We start from the raw sequence: 21,023 nt of genomic DNA on the forward strand, positions 1-21,023 counted from the left end.
AGAGAAATAGTCCTATAATTCCTAAAATAACTACAACCTATAACTTCTTAACTGGGAATATTGAAGACTTATGTTAAAAGGAATCACCAGCTTTCATATGTTCTCATGTTCTGAGCAAGGAACTTAAATGTTGGCTTTCTTACATGGCACATATTGCACTTTTACTTTCTTCTCCAACACTGTGTTTTTGCATTATTTAAACCAAATTAAACATTTCATTATTTATTTGAGACTAAACAAAATCTAGTTATGTATAACATTAATTTAAAATAAGTGTTAATTGTTCATGGTTAACTGAGCTGAATAGTGCTCGTGACCTCTCGAGGGGCTTCATTTGCAGATGCATCTGAGAATAGTGGCAAGACTGAAAATGGATTTGATTTACACTGGAAGATGAAAAGAGAGCATGTTTTTTATAGTACTTTCTTGAATGAAGCATCCATCCAAGAAGGCACATTCTGATGACCTGGTGTGCAAGAGTATATTATGGAGTTGTTTGTAGCGCCCCCATGTGTTGGGAATTAGGAATATTCATAGTGAGATTTTTCTTGGTAACGCATAAATAAAAGTAAAACCAGACCTAACTGGAATCTGACAAGAAAATGTCCCATAGTTGTCCCGTAAACATTAGTGTTGTTAGGCAAGGACAGGGGCATACTGATCCAGGGCAAGTTTAAGTGTGTTTATCTAAACACAGCTTTACCTTGAGCAGTATGGCAGACGATAGACCATGTACTACTTGACCATAGAGCAGAAACACTTTGACAGAAGCTATAACAAACCTGTGTGTGTGTGTGTGTGTGTGTGGTGATAATACAGACAACAAATAAGGACAGAAATGACTCGGGTGTAAAAACTTTTACATTTGTTTTATTGTCAGACTGAAACTGTCCCTGCTATTTACACTATAAAAGCTAGATATGCATCTCAAATATAAAGGGTTTACATTTATATACATTATTTATATAAGCCACTTTATAAGCCCAAAGTTCATACAAAATTTGTTATTCACGCATAGTGCTGTCATTTCCTCAGAAATAAATTGCAAAGTTAAAACAAGAGCTATAACAACATGTTAACTGGCTTGCATAGTTTGGGTTGGGTACAAGAGAAAATGTTGAAAATGTTGCTCCTGACGTTCTAACAGTGATAGCAAAGCTCTAAAGTTGAAGCGCAAGGGCTCTCAGAGAGAAACAGTTGGTAGTAGCTAGATACTGTATACTGTAGGCACATTCCCAGACAGAAGAGGCCTAAGGATTAAGGTAATATACCATAGTCTATGGCAGGGACGGGCTGGACCGTAGTGTCCACTGGTTATTGTTGTATTATTCATTCAACTCAGCGACTGATAGAGACCTGAGAACCCAATGACCGTTATGGGTCAATGAAGTACCAGGGAGCAGAGACAACCGGCAGACACTGTTGAGTTGCCTGTTCTTGATCTATGGCAAGGTGTTGCCTCCTTTATACCACAACCACTGCCCTCAGCAAGACCAGGAGAAATATGGGTTTGAGGCAGATACATGCATTAACTTTTTAGCTGTTGAGTAAAAGAAAGACCGCTCAACAATATTCTCTTGATTCAAAAATTAAAATCAATTATTGTGCACAAAGACAAAGCAACATCAGAAGCAGTGTATAAGAATAATGAAATATAAAATAGCAATTGTCTTACATATGTAGTACTTGGCAAATTATACGTTTGAGATTAGAAAACACCACTAACAAAGTACCCACCACTTTGTGAGTCTAACCTTTACATTGGTTGAATTCTTTTTCACAGGTTATGTCAATTCAACTCTTTCAGCTATAACAGGATTCAATAAGTTATATTATGGGTTTTTTCAACAATTATCAATGTTATTACAATGCTATCCCAGTTTTGAGAGAACAGATGTCACAGTGTTGTTTTGAAAATCATGTACCAAATGCTGCGTTATGAAATTGAGAAGCCTAAAGAAGGAGCTTTTGAATCACATTAAAATCTAACAATCTCAGTTCACTTCATCGTCAACGCTTTAAAAACTGTACTTGATCACAAGACCTTACGTTTAGAAACCAGATGCATTAGGAGATACAGCCATATAGCCACACGTTTCAGAAATAGAGCCCTGATATCAGCATACTATGCCTGCAATATCACAGTAGTTAATTTAGTGTGTTAAATTAATCAATTAATAAATCAGCCAATCACCAGACAGGTGACACTCTTGCTTCCTCCACTAAAACCTCAACCACCAATCACAAAACAAGTGGAAAAGAGATGTTAAAATACAATAAAGACTAGCTCAACCACATAACCAAAACACTTTTCCTCCATATTTCGTCATGCCAAAAACAGTAAGCCAAACCCCAGTTGTAACTGAAAGGGCACAGTTGAACTGTACTGAATTTAGACAAGGGTTTACAAATTCATTGTAGAAATATAAGTATTAATTGAATATGTGCTATTAGTGTTAAAAAGGTCAGTTTAAGTCATTCATCTTAAATTGATAAAAGCACAATTGATCATAAAAATCTGTCAATACCATATCGAGGATGTCAGTTGATCATCTAACTAACATGAATGTAAAAGGCTGTTTATCTTTTTCTCTTTAATCAGCTCATTGCCCTCAACATCGTCTCCTACACTTTCAACTGTCATCTAAACCCTCCAATATGCAATATCATACAATACACTACGGACTGTACATACCATCTATAAAGTCTTTCCAAATACCTGATCATATAGTTAAATACTCTGTTCGGAGTCCATTAGCACACCTTGTGAAATTAAAAAACATGGATACATCTAGTAAAATAAATAGAGATTACTATTTCACTGTATAGGCTATTTGTTTGGTTGGTTGAGTCATTCTTCCATCATTCATTCTTCCATCATCTAATAGTGTACTGAGTGTACTGTAGGTACCAGGGACACAGGAAGAGTTCAATAACATAATGCATCAAGGGACATATTCTTGAACTAAGCCCAACAACCACATGCACCCTTAGCTTTGGCAGATAAAACAACACACGAGAATGGCACTCCTGGTAGAAAACATGTGAAAATATACTTTATCTGTGTATGCCCGCACAAATAGAATATTTGGAAAAGCGTGGTAAACTTTGATGGTTAAAGTACGTGCTGATGGCAGAAAGTGATTTACAGGAATACCAAGAGAACCACAGACTGTATGTTTTACAGCACTCACCTAACCTATAGATGTAACCATTTCTTCTATAGTACAAAAATACCATATGACACATAATGTAGAGTCACTTCCCTATCATGTAGTCATGTGCTTCCTTTGCCTTCTTTACATATAGATTCCACCATATCTACAGTACTACAGTACATGTAGCTTCAGTTCACATGAATACAGTGGTCAGGGAGAAAGAAACAGGTGGATGGAAAGAGAGGGAAGGAGGGGGAACCAGCATGAGTTTCTTTCTTCTGGATTTTCCATTGACTTGGATGCACTATCCCACTGATAAATAATAATAATCAGCATGATTTAAAAAAATACCCTGTTTAGTCCTGATGATTCATGTAAAAGTACTCCTCTGTGATGGCCGACATACAGTGATTATGAAACCATTTGTTCAAATAAGTTCTCTACTGCTTTACAATAGTACAGACTGTTTTGTCCGAGTCTTTAGTCTCACGAGGACTGAAATGTTCAGCATGGTTTTTCCCAGCGGGTTGATTATGTCTCCCCCTCCCTACCCCCAACCTCACTGAAGCCTTTGACCTTTGCTCTACCACGGAGGGGATAGTGCATCAATTACATGAAAACAGTTCTAAACACACACCTAGGCATCCCCTTAAAGCCTCTGCCAACCCCCAGATGACCCCGGCATGTGAAGAGCAGAGGACGGCCTCTAGTGACCACCGCCAGAGTTGCTGCTCCCTGTTGTCCAATCAATGATGATGAAGCTCAAACTCATGGTCATGAAGGCGACGCCCAGACCAGCGAAACAGGCAGCCTGGGAAGACAGAGGAAACACCATCATTAGAATATTTATTTGTATATGGTAACCAGAACCATACTCTAACCATAGTCATAAGGACACACAATAACAGTAATGATGAAGAATCTTACACAGATCAAATCAAGATATGAGAATATTACAATTATCATGGAGAGGATGAGATATGTGCTCACCAGTATCTTGGGGGTGGAAAACATGGGTTCCTGCTCCTTAGGCACAATGCGGATGTAGAAGACGGCAGGGAAGATAAAGATGAGACAGGGGGCAGATGTGGCACCTGGAGGAGGAACAGGAGGAGAGATGAAGGTCAGGGCTACAGATCATTTTACACAGGACATCCAGTAGAACAAACTGTCCAAAAACAGAATATGGGCCAAGGCCAACATTCACAAACACTGTCAGATTTCCCTCTTTTAGTGGATGATGATTGGTGCTGTGGCTTGGTCCATGACCTTTAACCACCTTGACTTTGACCTCCATAACATGAAACATGTTGTTCATTCAAGGGAAAGAGATGTAAAAAAAATATATTCACTCAGGTCATGTGTTTATCATTGAGTCAATAAGCACTGGCCCGCTGGTCACGTTTTGTGTTGTGTTTTAAGGCCAGACACAGTGGAAATATTATCAAAACAGAGATCCACTGCTATGTCAACACAACTCACTTCGATTGGAGCAAAAGAGAGAAAGTGAATCAAGAATTACAGGTGCGGGTGCAAAACCACACATTTAACCATGTAAAACATCCCAGACAACAGCAACGTCTACATGTAAATTATTTTTGGCTAGGTCAGGTAAAGTATGTCAATTTAAAGGGACGCTTTCTGTTCCTGGACTAAAAAGCACTTTCAATGGAGAATCATCATTGAATTGTCATTAATCCAGGACTAGGTTTAATCTGTACTTCTTAGTCCAGGACTAGGTTTAATCTGTACTTCTTAGTCCAGAACTAGGTTTAATCTGTACTTCTTAGTCCAGGACTAGGTTTAATATGTGTAACTAACCGATGATGCCGAAGATTCCCAGGATGTTGGGGGCGAAGATGACCAGAATGTTGATTAAGGAGAGTAGGGTGATGGCGATGGCCACATGACGAAGCCAGTTAAACGATTTACTGGAGAAAAACATCTGGTTCAAGGCCCTGCGCACCTGAGGGGGCAGAGAGAGAGAGAGAGAGAGGGAGAGAGGAATAAGGAGGGAAAGGGGCAGAGTTACTGTCAGAAACAACAGTGTCATTCCTCTTCAAATGAGCATTTTACTGTAATTCATCAAGCCATGACACCCACCATTTCAAATTAAGACATGAGGAATCAAACTAAATGTAAGCCACCCACGGAACCCCCAGACACCCCACCAATCCCACCCCAACGGCCAGTATACAATATCAGTTTTCTATGTCTTTCAGAAGAGGGAAGAGGCTATAGTGGAGAACGGGAGGGGGTGGGTGTAACTTACTGGGAAGAGCACGATGGGGACAGTCAGTGTGACAGCGGTGAGGACAGCCAATCGCACGCACAGGATGAGCGTGTCATAAGGGTCGATTCTGCTGTATGTGTGTAGCAGCTCTGGCTCAGTCTTACCTGTCAGGGTAAGAACAGGGGATAACATTAGGGTAATATCAGGGGGTAACTTCAGGGAGTAACATCAGAGGGTAACATCAGGGTAAGATCAGAGATAACAGGGTAACATCAGGGGGTAAGATTATGGGTAACATTAGAGATAACACCAGGGAAACATTAGAGAAAACATCAGGGAAACATTACAGATAACACCAGGGGTAACATTCGAGATAAAACCAGGGGTAACAGAGCACATCAGGGAAATATTAGAGATAACATCAGGGGTAACATTAGAGCACATCAGGGAAACATTAGGGGTAATATTAGAGATAAGGGGGGTAACATCAGGGTAAGAACAGGGGATAACATTAGGGTAACATCAGGGTAAGATTATGGGTAACATTAGAGATAACACCAGGGAAACATTAGAGATAACACCAGGGGTAACATTAGGGGTAACAGAGAATACCAGAGGTAACATTAGGGATAACATCAGGGGTAACATTAAAGATAACATCAGGGGTAACATTAGAGATAACATCAGGGGTAACATTAGAGATAACATCAGGGATAACATCAGGGAAACATTAGGGGTAATATTAGAGAACATCAGGGGTAACATTAGAGAACATCAGGGAAACATTAGGTGTAATATTATAGATAACATCAGGGGTAACATTGGGGGTAACATTAGAGATAACATCAGGGTAAGATCAGGGGTAACATTAGGGGTAACACCAGGGGGTAATGTCAGGTGGTAACACCAGGGGGTAAGATCAGGGTAAGAACAGGAGGTACCATCAGGGTAAGATCAGGGGGTAACGTCAGGGTAAGGACAGGGGGTACCATCAGGGTAACTTCAGGGAGTAACATCAGGGAGTAACATCAGGGGGTAACATCATGGCGTAACATTAGGGTAACATCAGAGGGTAACATCAGGGGGTAACGGTAACATCAGAGGGTAACATCGGGGGAGAAAATCAGGGGATAACATTAGGATAACATCAGGGAGTAACATCAGGGGGTAACATCAGGGTAAGATTATGGGTAACATTAGGGGTAACAGAGATAAAATCATCGAAACATTAGAGATAACATCAGGGAAACATTAGAGATAACATCAGGGAAACATTAGGGGTAACAGAGATACCCCTGATGTTATCTCTAGTGTTATCCATAATGTTAACATTAGAGATAACATCAGGGGTAACATTAGAGATAACACCAGGGGTAACATTTGGGGTAACATTAGAGATAACATCAGGGTAAGATCAGGGGTAACACCAGGGGGTAATGTCAGGTGGTAACACCAGGGGGAAACATCAGGGTAAGAATAGGGGGTAACATCAGGGAATAACATCAGGGGGTAACATCTGGGGGTAACATCAGGGAGTAACATCAGGGGATAACATCAGGGTAACATCAGGGGGTAACATCAGGGGATAACATCAGGGGGTAACATCAGGGGGTAACATCAGGGGATAACATCAGGGGGTAACATCAGGGGGTAACATCAGGGGATAACATCAGGGGGTAACATCAGGGGGTAACATCAGGGGATAACATCAGGGGGTAACATCAGGGGGTAACATCAGGGGATAACATCAGGGGGTAACGGTAACATTAGGGTAACATCAGAGGGTAACATCAGGGGGTAACGTCAGGGTAAGGACAGGGTAATGTCAGGTGGTAACACCAGGGGGAAACATCAGGGTAAGAATACCCATCTGTCTATCGCCTCCTTTGAATTCCATGCTGTCACAGTTACCAGCCCTGTCTATCGCCTCCTTTGAATTCCATGCTGTCACAGTTACCAGCCCTTTCAAGCTTAACATCCTTATCATTTATCGCCCTCCAGGTTCCCTCGGAGAGTTCATCAATGAGCTTGATGCCTTGATAAGCTCCTTTCCTGAGGACGGCTCACCTCTCACAGTCCTGGGCGACTTTAACCTCCCCACGTCTACCTTTGACTCATTCCTCTCTGCCTCCTTCTTTCCACTCCTCTCCTCTTTTGACCTCACCCTCTCACCTTCCCCCCCTACTCACAAGGCAGGCAATACGCTCGACCTCATCTTTACTAGATGCTGTTCTTCCACTAACCTCATTGCAACTCCCCTCCAAGTCTCCGACCACTACCTTGTATCCTTTTCCCTCTCGCTCTCATCCAACACTTCCCACACTGCCCCTACTCGGATGGTATCGCGCCGTCCCAACCTTCGCTCTCTCTCCCCCGCTACTCTCTCCTCTTCCATACTATCATCTCTTCCCTCTGCTCATACCTTCTCCAACCTATCTCCTGATTCTGCCTCCTCAACCCTCCTCTATTCCCTTTCTGCATCCTTTGACTCTCTATGTCCCCTATCCTCCAGGCCGGCTCGGTCCTCCCCTCCCGCTCCGTGGCTCGACGACTCATTGCGAGCTCACAGAACAGTGCTCCGGGCAGCCGAGCGGAAATGGAGGAAAACTCGCCTCCCGCGGACCTGGCATCCTTTCACTCCCTCCTCTCTACATTTTCCTCATCTGTCTCTGCTGCTAAAGCCACTTTCTACCACTCTAAATTCCAAGCATCTGCCTCTAACCTCCACCATCTGCCTCTAACCTCCACCTTCTCCTCCCTCCTGAATCCTCCTCCCCCTCCCCCCCCCTCCTCCCTCTCTGCAGATGACTTCGTCAACCATTTTGAAAAGAAGGTCGACGACATCCGATCCTCGTTTGCTAAGTCAAACGACACCGCTGGTTCTGCTCACACTGCCCTACCCTGTGCTCTGACCTCTTTCTCCCCTCTCTCTCCAGATGAAATCTCGCTTCTTGTGACGGCCGGCCGCCCAACAACCTGCCCGCTTGACCCTATCCCCTCCTCTCTTCTCCAGACCATTTCCGGAGACCTTCTCCCTTACCTCACCTCGCTCATCAACTCATCCCTGACCGCTGGCTACGTCCCTTCCGTCTTCAAGAGAGCGAGAGTTGTACCCCTTCTGAAATAACCTACACTCGATCCCTCCGATGTCAACAACTACAGACCAGTATCCCTTCTTTCTTTTCTCTCCAAAACTCTTGAACGTGCCGTCCTTGGCCAGCTCTCCCGCTATCTCTCTCAGAATGACCTTCTTGATCCAAATCAGTCAGGTTTCAAGACTAGTCATTCAACTGAGACTGCTCTTCTCTATATCACGGAGGCGCTCCGCACTGCTAAAGCTAACTCTCTCTCCTCTGCTCTCATCCTTCTAGACCTATCGGCTGCCTTTGATACTGTGAACCATCAGATCCTCCTCTCCACCCTCTCCGAGTTGGGCATCTCCGGCGCGGCCCACGCTTGGATTGCGTCCTACCTGACAGGTCGCTCCTACCAGGTGGCGTGGCGAGAATCTGTCTCCTCGCCACGCGCTCTCACCACTGGTGTCCCCCAGGGCTCTGTTCTAGGCCCTCTCCTATTCTCGCTATACACCAAGTCACTTGGCTCTGTCATAACCTCACATGGTCTCTCCTATCATTGCTATGCAGACGACACACAATTAATCTTCTCCTTTCCCCCTTCTGATGACCAGGTGGCGAATCGCATCTCTGCATGTCTGGCAGACATATCAGTGTGGATGACGGATCACCACCTCAAGCTGAACCTCGGCAAGACGGAGCTGCTCTTCCTCCCGGGGAAGGACTGCCCGTTCCATGATCTCGCCATCACGGTTGACAACTCCATTGTGTCCTCCTCCCAGAGCGCTAAGAACCTTGGCGTGATCCTGGACAACACCCTGTCGTTCTCAACCAACATCAAGGCGGTGGCCCGTTCCTGTAGGTTCATGCTCTACAACATCCGCAGAGTACGACCCTGCCTCACACAGGAAGCGGCGCAAGTCCTAATCCAGGCACTTGTCATCTCCCGTCTGGATTACTGCAACTCGCTGTTGGCTGGGCTCCCTGCCTGTGCCATTAAACCCCTACAACTCATCCAGAACGCCGCAGCCCGTCTGGTGTTCAACCTTCCCAAGTTCTCTCACGTCACCCCGCTCCTCCGCTCTCTCCACTGGCTTCCAGTTGAAGCTCGCATCCGCTACAAGACCATGGTGCTTGCCTACGGAGCTGTGAGGGGAACGGCACCACAGTACCTCCAGGCTCTGATCAGGCCCTACACCCAAACAAGGGCACTGCGTTCATCCACCTCTGGCCTGCTCGCCTCCCTACCACTGAGGAAGTACAGTTCCCGCTCAGCCCAGTCAAAACTGTTCGCTGCTCTGGCCCCCCAATGGTGGAACAAACTCCCTCACGACGCCAGGACAGCGGAGTCAATCACCACCTTCCGGAGACACCTGAAACCCCACCTCTTCAAGGAATACCTAGGATAGGATAAAGTAATCCTTCTCCCCCCCCCCTTAAATGATTTAGATGCACTATTGTAAAGTGGCTGTTCCACTGGATGTCAGAAGGTGAATTCACCAATTTGTAAGTCGCTCTGGATAAGAGCGTCTGCTAAATTACTTAAATGTAATGTTAAATGGGGTAACATCAGGGAGTAACATCAGGGAGTAACATCAGGGGGTAACATCAGGGAGTAACATCAGGGAGTAACATCAGGGAGTAACATCAGGGAGTAACATCAGGGAGTAACATCAGGGAGTAACATCAGGGGATAACATCAGGGGATAACATCAGGGGGTAACATCAGGGGGTAACATCTGGGGGTAACATCAGGGGGTAACATCAGGGTAACATCAGGGTAACATCAGGGAGTAACGGTAACATTAGGGTAACATCAGGGGGTAACAACGGGGGATAACATTAGGGAGAAACATCAGGGTAAGATCAGAGATAACAGGGTAACATCAGGGTAAGATTATGGGTAACATTAGGGGTAACAGAGATAACATCAGGGGTAACATTAGAGATAACATCAGGGAAACATTAGAGATAACACCAGGGAAACATTAGAGATAACATCAGGGAAACATTAGGGGTAACATTAGAGATAACATCAGGGAAACATTAGAGATAACATCAGGGGTAACATTAGAGATAACATCAGGGGTAACATTAGAGATAACATCAGGGGTAACATTAGAGATAACATCAGGGGTAACATTAGAGATAACATCAGGGGTAACATTAGAGATAACATCAGGGGTAACATTAGAGATAACATTAGGGGTAACATTAGAGAACATCAGAGGAAAATGAGGGGTAATATTAGAGATAACATCAGGGGTAACATTAGAGATAACATCAGGGGTAACATTAGGGGTAAGATTAGAGATAACAGGGGTAACATCAAGAATCACAGTATTGTACACTGAACCTCCAAACGTAGCCTTACTTATGATGACTCATACATTGAGGTCTGCTGTTCCTCGTTGAAAGACATAAACACAACATGTGTCTCAAGCTACAATAATATTACAGTGTGTGGTATTCAATGATGGCCACAAGGGGGAGTTATGCTCTTATTTCCAAAAGACTGAGAAAACGCACTTACTGTTTCGGTTCAATAACATTGTCCAATATGGATATTGTGTTTATGTTTAAACTGTACATTACTGCAAATATAGTCTTGTGGCCTATGAGGCATTTGTATCTTAAGCTAGCTTGTTGCAGGAAAAATTTTTAGAAATACAATGTCTCTTTACAACCTATGCAAAATACTTGATTGGTTGGAGAAGTTTAACTGGTTTCCATTTACACTCTTCTTAACACCAAATACGTGAGACTACTTTCTGAGGAGATCCTCCCAGGCTTTCCAACTTAACGTGATAAGCCTGGGCTTCTGAGACTACGGCACACATAATCATGACTACGGTATATTTCAGCCTGAGGAAAGGGCAGGAGTTTAAGTGGTGAAGAGGAGGTGCTCACCGTAAAAGGTCAGGTAGCCGAAGAGAGCAGCCAGGAAGTACATGGTGTACATCACCAGGATGGAGAGGTTGGAGACATGCTGCATCCTCCTCTGAGAAGGGCTGGATAACACACACACACACACTGGTTAACAGCCAACATTGACTGGGAAATCTTGTGGTTCCAATCCAATGGCTCAGTGGGTTAGGGTAAGAGCAATGTTTTTTCAAATTTTGTTCCGTCACTGAGCAAATTTCAGGTCTGCTGAGTGCAAACTTCCAGCACAAACTGAGGCTGTACCTGCTTAAAATGACAGTTTGAAAGTTTGAACAGTGGCCAAGTAAGCTACTGTGGCTATTTGATCATAATGTCGGCCTACCAGAGTGGCCTACCCTAAAACACAATGGAGAAAATACATCCCATGACATTTTAACAGGGAAATAGCTGTTCTATCATTCAGCCTACAGTAGCAGCCAAAGTGTGGTGTTCAATGGAAGCCTACATTCCATGAGACTTTTGAAAAAAACACACAGGGCTTGACATGAGTCTGTTTATCCACTTGTTCTTCTGACAAGGAGGCGACAGAAACTATTGTTGTGTTTTTTGATGCAAGAAACCACTTTACAAAATCAAATGCATTATTATTCCCATACCATTATTACAGAGAATCAGACAAACTATTCTACCCTCTGCCTATTGGCTACTTAGCTTATTCAAGCCTGTCTCAAAACACAACACAAACACAAAGAATATGAACAAATGTGAACACATGGCTACATGCAGCTCTCGCTTTGATGTCAAAACAAGCAGTATCAACTCACGCTCATGCTGTAAACACAATCCAGTTCAAAGAGAATGGCACAGATCCATATATGGCAATGGTCTGTTTGCATATAGGCCTACTGCAGCGCTGACTGGTTATGTCGCACCGGTCTGTGTAGAGTAGGGGTTGAGTAGTGGGTGTCAATGCAAAAGAATCCTACTCTGATGCTTTCTACCTACAACAAAATCTCTTGCATAGTTAGTTTTGTTTCGGTATGCTGCATAGAAAGTGGCTAATATTGACTTGATTCAATCACAGTTGCTACAGTGGAAAACGTTGTTAGTGTTAACGAGGAAAACTAGCAATTTGAGTGAAGTTCAATCTCATGCTTCTCTTCACAGGCTGATATTTCTTCTGCTCTCTGCACTGCAGTCTCGGGCTACTGAGCGACAGTCTCGGGCTACTGCACTGCAGTCTCTGGCTACTGCACTGCAGTCTCTGGCTACTGAGCGACAGTCTCTGGCTACTGAGCGACAGTCTCGGGCTACCACACTGCAGTCTCTGGCTACTGAGCGACAGTCTCGGGCTACTGAGCGACAGTCTCGGGCTGTCTGAGGTCCTGAGCGCTCTGAGGCAGATTTTCATCAGGGAACTCTCTGTACTTTGCTCCATTCACCTTTCCTGACTACTCTACCAGTCCCTGTTTCTGAAAACATCCCCACAGCATGATGCTGCCACCACCATGCTTCACCTTAGGAATGGTGCCAGGTTTCCTCCAGATGTGACGTTTGGCATTCAGGCCAAAGAGTTCAATCTTGGTTTCATCAGACCAGAGAATCTTGTGTCTCATGGTCTGAGAGTTCTTTAGGTGCCTTTTGGCAAACACCAAGAGGGCTGTCATGTGCCTTTTACTGAGGAGCGGTTTCTGTCTGGCTACTCTAACATAAAGGCCTGATTGGTGGAGTGCTGCAGAGATGGTTGTCCTTCTGGAAGTTTCTCCCATCTCCACAGAGTAACTCTGGAGCTCTGTCAGAGTGACCATCGGGTTCTTGGTCACCTCCCTGACCAAGGCCCGTTTCCCCCGATCGCTCAGTTTGGCTGGGCGGCCAGCTCTAGGAAGAGTCTTGGTGGTTCCAAACTTCTTCCATTTGAGAATGATGGAGGCCACTGTATTCTTGGGGACCTTCAATGCTGCAGGAATGTTTAGGTACCCTTCCCCAGATCTGTGCCTCGACACAATCCTGTCTCGAGCTCTACGGACAATTCCTTCGACCTCATGGTTTGGTTTTTGCTCTGACATGCTGTGAGACCTAATATAGACAGGTGTGTGCCTTTCCAAATCATGTCCAATCAATTGAATTCACCACAGGTGGACTCCAATCAAGTTCAATGAAACAAGATGCACCTGAGCTCAATTTCTCATAGCAAAGGTTCTGAATACTTATGTAATTTAGGTATTTCTGTTTTTGTTTTTTTATTCATTTGCAAACATTTCTAAAAACCTGTTTTCACTTTGTCATTATGGAATATTGTGTGTAGATTGATGAGGACAAAAAACTATTTCATCCATTGTAGAATAAGGCTGTAATGTAACAAAATGTGGAAAAGATCAAGGGGTCTGAATTTGTTCCAAATGCACCGTATACTATATGCATGTAGGAACCTATGAACAGAGGTTTAGTGCTGACACTAGGGAGGCACCGTGTGGAGACAGATGGAACAAGGTTGGGTAAGGTAGGCATACTCACTTGCGGAGCTCAGTGTAGATAGGCAGAACCTCAGGATGGCACACAAAGGCAAAGGCCAGGATGGGGATGGTGTATGCTGTCTGTGAAGGAAACACACAAAGACCTAATGAGCTTGACTATGGTCAAAAGTAGTGCATTATATAGGGAATAGGGTGCCATTTGGGAAACAGTCCTAACCCTAGCCCAGGGCTGGTGAAACATTGACCCTGTGGTCTGGTCTACTGTACCTGAGAGTTCATGGTGAACATTTTTGCACCACAGTGGGAGTCATCCACCTCGTGCAACAGACCATTATCATGGAGAGCGTGGTTATCAGTGACGTTCAGGTGGATGTCCAGGTGAGAGACCGTGTGATTGGCTGCAGAGAACTCCTCAAACGGACAGGGGATCTGGAACTTCTTATAGATCACCTACAGAGGAAGTACAGACTCAGTGAGCATAGCCTTGCTATTGAGAAAAGCCGCCATAGGCAGACCTGGCTCTCAAGAGAAGACAGGCTTTGTGCACACTGCCCACAAAATGAGGTGGAAACTGAGCTGCACTTCCTAACCTCCTGCCAAATGTATGACCATATTAGAGACAAATATTTCCTTCAGATTACACAGACCCACAATAATTTGAAAACAAATTGATAAACTCCCATATCTATTGGGTGAAATACCACAGTGTGTCATCACAGCAGCAAGTTGTGTGACCTGTTGCCACAAGAAAAGGGCAACCAGTGAAGAACCAGTAATTATTTGCACATAATATGACATTTGAAATGCCTTTATTCTTTTGGAACTTTGAGTGTAATGTTTACTGTTTATTTCACTTTTGTTTATCATCTATTTCACCTGCTTTGGCAATGTAAACTTATGTTTCCCATGCCAATAAAGCCCCTTAAATTGAATTTAAATTGAGAGGAGGAGGAGGAGGAGAAGGGGGAAGAGGGAGAGAGAAAAGAGGAGGAAAAGGGGGGAGAGATAGAGAGGGAGGAGGAGGAGGGATAGAGGAAGAGCGAGAGGAGGAGGAGAAGGAGGTATATAGGGGGAGAGATAGGAGGGAGAGGAGAGATATAGGGGGAGAGAGAGGAGGAGGATGGATAGAGGGAGGGAGAGGGAGGAAGAGGGGGAGAAGAAGAGAGGGAGAGAGAGAGAAAATAGTGGAGGAGAAGGGATAGAGGGAGAGAGACAGGAGAAGGGGGAGGGAGAGAGGGAGAGGAGAGATGAGGAGGAGGGAGAGGAGAGAGAAGAGGAGGAGGGAGAGAGATGGGGAGAGAGAGGAGGAGGATGGATAGAGGGAGAGAGGATGAGGAGGATGGGTAGAGAGAGAGAGGAGGAGAAGGGAGAGGGGGAGGTGGAGGAAGAGGAGGGGAGGAGAGATAGAGGGAGTTGGAATAGGAGGAGGAGAGAGGTAGGATACACATCAAGCAACACAGCAACATGTCTGAGATCAGTGTCATACACACACAGGGAATAGACATGAGTATGAGAGATGAGGGAGGAAGGAGGAGGGAAGGAGAGGGAGTATTATGGAGCTCAGAAAAGCTATTTCTTATGATTAGATGACTCAGTCTATGAGAGGAAGGGAAAGGAATGAGATGAACGAGGGAGGGAGGAGGCGAGGAAGCAAAGGGAGGGGAGAGGAGGGAGAGAGGAATGAGAGAAGGGGGAGAGGAAGGAGAGGAGGGAGAGGAGAATGAAGAAACAAACGTACCGCACTGAGGAAGAAGACCATGCAGCTAAGGGAGAAACCACTGGTATAGCCCAGGTAGCCTGTAGAGCACAAAACAATGACATATTAGAAATAATGGAATAGAATTGTGAGCTATTTAAGTTTGGTGGTCACACTAGATGTAGGCTACTAATGGTGGAAAGACCACATCCAATTACATGCCTTTAACATGGAAATGAGTGCCAGTGACAGGAGGAGATTGCTGCGCTTCATTTCTTAAAATGTAATCAGTGTGCTGCAGGGGCGTGGACCAATCGTGATTGCCAGTGCAACACACACATTGTGTTGCACTGTGTGTGTGTGTGTGTTGCACTGTGTGTGTGTGTGTGTGTTGCACTGTGTGTGTGTGTGTGTGTGTGTGTGTGTGTGTGTGTGTGTGTGTGTGTGTGTGTGTGTGGTGTAACCGCACCACAATGCAGCATCTCATCTGTGTTAGTGTTGACTTGGTCATCTACGACTCTGTGTTTCTGGGCTCCATAGAGACATAGGAGGCTAATTGGATCCCTGCCGTTTCCACAGCAGAACCAATACCGGGCCAGGAGAGCAGGAGCGGTGTGAGGGTCTGATTGGCTGCTGTGTGACCCAGGAGAGTTGACAATGCTGTCAGGACCTCCACACGGCAATGGAAGCCTTAATACACCCTGCGGTATTCCTCCACCTTCACCTCCACCTTGTTTCAGTAAGAGTGTAGCCCTCACATCTAACCACATGTACCTGTTATAACCTAATGTAAAGCTATCTGAGCTCCCAGAGCCTAACGGCTGGCCTTCAGCTTAGTTAGCTAACACAGTATTCAGTTGTGTGTTGTGGACAACCCAGGTTTATTACGTGGTTAGTGTCACATATGAGCTTGCTGTTATTTTGCGGGAAAACAAAGAGGTTGGAAGGGAGAAGAAGAGGTGCAACTCACCCAGCTGCTTCATCAGGGCCAACGGAAGGATCACACTAATGGAGACCATGATCACCAGGTAGTTCCCATTCAGGTACCACAAACTAAGAGCGATAGATAGAGAGAGCGAGATAGATAGAGCGAGAGAGACAGAGCGAGAGAGACAGAGCGAGAGAGACAGAGCGAGAGAGACAGAGCGAGAGAGAGAGAGACAGAGCGAGAGAGAGAGACAGAGCGAGAGAGAGAGAGACAGAGCGAGAGAGCGAGAGAGAGAGTGAGAGAGACAGAGCGAGAGAGACAGAGCGAGAGCGACAGAGCAAGAGTGAGACAGAACGAGAGCGAGAGAGACAGAGCGAGAGAGAGCGAGAGAGCGAGAGAGAGCGAGAGACAGAGCGAGAGACAGAGCGAGAGAGACAGAGAGAGAGAGCGAGAGAGACAGAGCGAGAGGGCGAGAGAGAGAGAGAGAGAGAGGGCGAGAGAGAGAGACAGAGCGAGAGAGAGCGAGAGCGAGAGAGACAGAGCGAGAGACAGCGAGAGAGACAGAGCGAGAGAGACAGAGACAGAGCCAGAGAGACAGAGCGAGAGAGACAGAGAGACAGAGAGAGACAGAGAGACAGAGCGAGACGGCGAGAGAGAGAGAGAGAGAGAGAGAGAGATAGAGAGAGGGCGAGAGAGAGAGAGAGAGCGAGAGAGAGGGCGAGAGAGAGAGAGAGAGCGAGAGAGAGGGCGAGAGAGAGAGAGGGCGAGAGAGAGAGAGAGAGAGAGAGAGGGCGAGAGAGAGAGAGAGGGCGAGAGAGAGAGAGAGAGAGAGAGAGAAAATTGCATAACACCACACTAAATGTTCTGATTGATTGATTGAGTCACTGCCAGAGAGTCAGAATATATTCTGTCTAATAGTTCTGCTCTGGTCTATTATGTGAGAGCCAGGCTAGGTGGAACAGTGGAACGCCTGTTGGGCTTATTGGGGAAATATGTCTATTTCTGACTATTGTTTCTGCGTGACATTGCTCTTTCATCTGGCACGGGGGTCTGAAGCACTCTCTTATATAAGGCTATTGATTTACATGGGCGTTGATAGTTCCAATAAGGGTAGCATATAGGGACCCACCCCACACATACTTTCCACCCAAGCATATTTTCCTTCCACAGGGCCTTGGCCTGAGCACCAGTACAAGCTCCCTGCCTCCAGCCAAACACAGGCAAGGACAGTGCTCTCTATATACTCTATCCTCATCTGGGAGGTCTGCTACATCATAACATACGTGATCCAGACGGATTTGAGGCTTCTAAATAGCCACTAATAATGCATAACGGTCTCCATGTGCACGTCAACAGGCATTGAGATGTGTCACGTTGCATTCTCAGCGCTGAGAATGTTGGACACAGGGTGACCCCATGGTCAGATCACATGGTGGCTTGGGACAGGTTGAGGGCCAGTAACTGTTCACTCCAGGCTCAGTCTGAGAGAACCATTCCTAACATCTAATTGGTTTTTAATAAGTCTTGCCACAACAGTGTCTATGTGAAACACCTCAGGCTTGCTCTGCCATGTCCTGCTGCTGCCGCTGCCCTGTGAACAAGCTATTTACAATAACACCAAGGGAACAGGCTAATAGCATCAACACCAAGGGAACAGGCTAATAGCATTAACACCAAGGGAACAAGCTAGTTATATTATCACCATGGGAACAAGCTAGTTATATTATCACCATGGGAACAAGCTAGTTATATTAACACCATGGGAACAAGCTAGTTATATTAACACCATGGGAACAAGCTAGTTATATTATCACCATGGGAACAAGCTAGTAACATTAACATCAAGGGAACAAGCTAGTTATATTAACACCATGGGAACAAGCTAGTTATATTATCACCATGGGAACAAGCGAGTAACATTAACACCAAGGGAACAAGCTAGTAACATTAACACCAAGGGAACAAGCTAGTAACATTAACACCAAGGGAACAAGCTAGTAACATTAACATCAAGGGAACAAGCTAGTTAAATAAATAACCACAAGGGAACAAGCTAGTAACATTAACACCAAGGGAACATGCTAGTTACAATAACACTAAGGAAACAAGCTAGTAACATTAACATCAAGGGAACAAGCTAGTTAAATAAATATCCACAAGGGAACAAGCTAGTTACATTAACATCAAGGGAACAAGCTAGTAACATTAACAGGGTACTAGATGCTGTTCTTCCACTAACCTCACTGCAACTCCCCTCCAAGTCTCCGACCACTACCTTGTATCCTTTTTCCCTCTCGCTCTCATCCAACACTTCCCACACTGCCCCTACTCGGATGGTATCGCGCCGTCCCAACCTTCGCTCTCTCTCCCCCGCTACTCTTTCCTCTTCCATCCTTTCATCTCTTCCCTCTGCTCATACCTTCTCCAACCTTTCTCCTGACTCTGCCTCCTCAACCCTCCTCTCTTCCCTTTCTGCATCCTTTGACTCTCTATGTCCCCTATCCTCCAGGCCGGCTCGGTCCTCCCCTCCCGCTCCGTGGCTCGATGACTCATTGCGAGCTCACAGAACAGAGCTCCGGGCAGCCGAGCGGAAATGGAGGAAAACTCGCCTCCCTGCGGACCTGGCATCCTTTCACTCCCTCCTCTCTACATTTTCCTCCTCTGTCTCTGCTGCTAAAGCCACTTTCTACCACTCTAAATTCCAAGCATCTGCCTCTAACCCTAGGAAGCTCTTTGCCACCTTCTCCTCCCTCCTGAATCCTCCTCCCCCCCTCCTCCCTCTCTGCAGATGACTTCGTCAACCATTTTGAAAAGAAGGTCGACGACATCCGATCCTCGTTTGCTAAGTCAAACGACACCGCTGGTTCTGCTCACACTGCCCTACCCTGTGCTCTGACCTCTTTCTCCCCTCTCTCTCCAGATGAAATCTCGCTTCTTGTGACGGCCGGCCGCCCAACAACCTGCCCGCTCGACCCTATCCCCTCCTCTCTCCTCCAGACCATTTCCGGGGACCTTCTCCCTTACCTCACCTCGCTCATCAACTCATCCCTGACCGCTGGCTACGTCCCTTCCGTCTTCAAGAGAGCGAGAGTTGCACCCCTTCTGAAGAAACCTACACTCGATCCCTCCGATGTCAACAACTACAGACCAGTATCCCTTCTTTCTTTTCTCTCCAAAACTCTTGAACGTGCCGTCCTTGGCCAGCTCTCCCGCTATCTCTCTCAGAATGACCTTCTTGATCCAAATCAGTCAGGTTTCAAGACTAGTCATTCAACTGAGACTGCTCTTCTCTGCATCACGGAGGCGCTCCGCACTGCTAAAGCTAACTCTCTCTCCTCTGCTCTCATCCTTCTAGACCTATCGGCTGCCTTCGATACTGTGAACCATCAGATCCTCCTCTCCACCCTCTCCGAGTTGGGCATCTCCGGCGCGGCCCACGCTTGGATTGCGTCCTACCTGACAGGTCGCTCCTACCAGGTGGCGTGGCGAGAATCTGTCTCCTCGCCACGCGCTCTCACCACTGGTGTCCCCCAGGGCTCTGTTCTAGGCCCTCTCCTGTTCTCGCTATACACCAGGTCGCTTGGCTCTGTCATAACCTCACATGGTCTCTCCTATCATTGCTATGCAGACGACACACAATTAATCTTCTCCTTTCCCCCTTCTGATGACCAGGCGGCGAATCGCATCTCTGCATGTCTGGCAGACATATCAGTGTGGATGACGGATCACCACCTCAAGCTGAACCTCGGCAAGACGGAGCTGCTCTTCCTCCCGGGGAAGGACTGCCCGTTCCATGATCTCGCCATCACGGTTGACAACTCCATTGTGTCCTCCTCCCAGAGCGCTAAGAACCTTGGCGTGATCCTGGACAACACCCTGTCGTTCTCAACCAACATCATGGCGGTGGCCCGTTCCTGTAGGTTCATGCTCTACAACATCCGCAGAGTACGACCCTGCCTCACACAGGAAGCGGCGCAGGTCCTAATCCAGGCACTTGTCATCTCCTGTCTGGATTACTGCAACTCGCTGCTGGCTGGGCTCCCTGCCTGTGCCATTAAACCCCTACAACTCATCCAGAACGCCGCAGCCCGTCTGGTGTTCAACCTTCCCAAGTTCTCTCACGTCACCCCGCTCCTCCGCTCTCTCCACTGGCTTCCAGTTGAAGCTCGCATCCGCTACAAGACCATGGTGCTTGCCTACGGAGCTGTGAGGGGAACGGCACCGCAGTACCTCCAGGCTCTGATCAGGCCCTACACCCAAGCAAGGGCACTGCGTTCATCCACCTCTGGCCTGCTCGCCTCCCTACCATTGAGGAAGTACAGTTCCCGCTCAGCCCAGTCAAAACTGTTCGCTGCTCTGGCCCCCCAATGGTGGAACAAACTCCCTCACGACGCCAGGACAGCGGAGTCAATCACCACCTTCCGGAGACACCTGAAACCCCACCTCTTCAAGGAATACCTAGGATAGGAGAAGTAATCCTTCTCACCCCCCCCCCCTTAATGATTTAGATGCACTATTGTAAAGTGGCTGTTCCACTGGATGTCAGAAGGTGAATTCACCAATTTGTAAGTCGC

General features: G+C 46.1%; 1 protein-coding gene across 3 annotated transcripts in view; it reads right to left on the reverse strand.

Annotated features, from left to right (window-relative positions):
* Window positions 1-850: 850 nt before the first annotated feature.
* The window catches only part of slc38a3b (solute carrier family 38 member 3b), a 63,099-nt gene continuing 42,926 nt past the window's right edge, over window positions 851-21,023 (reverse strand). For all 3 annotated transcript variants that reach the window (XM_064966885.1, XM_064966886.1, XM_064966884.1), the window contains 9 exons: window positions 16,492-16,574; window positions 15,564-15,622; window positions 14,093-14,275; window positions 13,866-13,945; window positions 11,376-11,476; window positions 5,431-5,555; window positions 4,980-5,124; window positions 4,149-4,252; window positions 851-3,969 (listed from right to left, as the gene is read on the reverse strand). In XM_064966885.1, coding sequence (XP_064822957.1) covers window positions 3,865-3,969; window positions 4,149-4,252; window positions 4,980-5,124; window positions 5,431-5,555; window positions 11,376-11,476; window positions 13,866-13,945; window positions 14,093-14,275; window positions 15,564-15,622; window positions 16,492-16,574 — 985 coding nt within the window. In that variant the 3' untranslated portion in view covers window positions 851-3,864. The remainder of the gene's footprint in view (window positions 3,970-4,148; window positions 4,253-4,979; window positions 5,125-5,430; window positions 5,556-11,375; window positions 11,477-13,865; window positions 13,946-14,092; window positions 14,276-15,563; window positions 15,623-16,491; window positions 16,575-21,023) is intronic.

The sequence above is a fragment of the Oncorhynchus masou genome, chromosome 5, assembly GCF_036934945.1.
Source record: "Oncorhynchus masou masou isolate Uvic2021 chromosome 5, UVic_Omas_1.1, whole genome shotgun sequence".
Taxonomy (NCBI): Eukaryota; Metazoa; Chordata; class Actinopteri; order Salmoniformes; family Salmonidae; genus Oncorhynchus; species Oncorhynchus masou.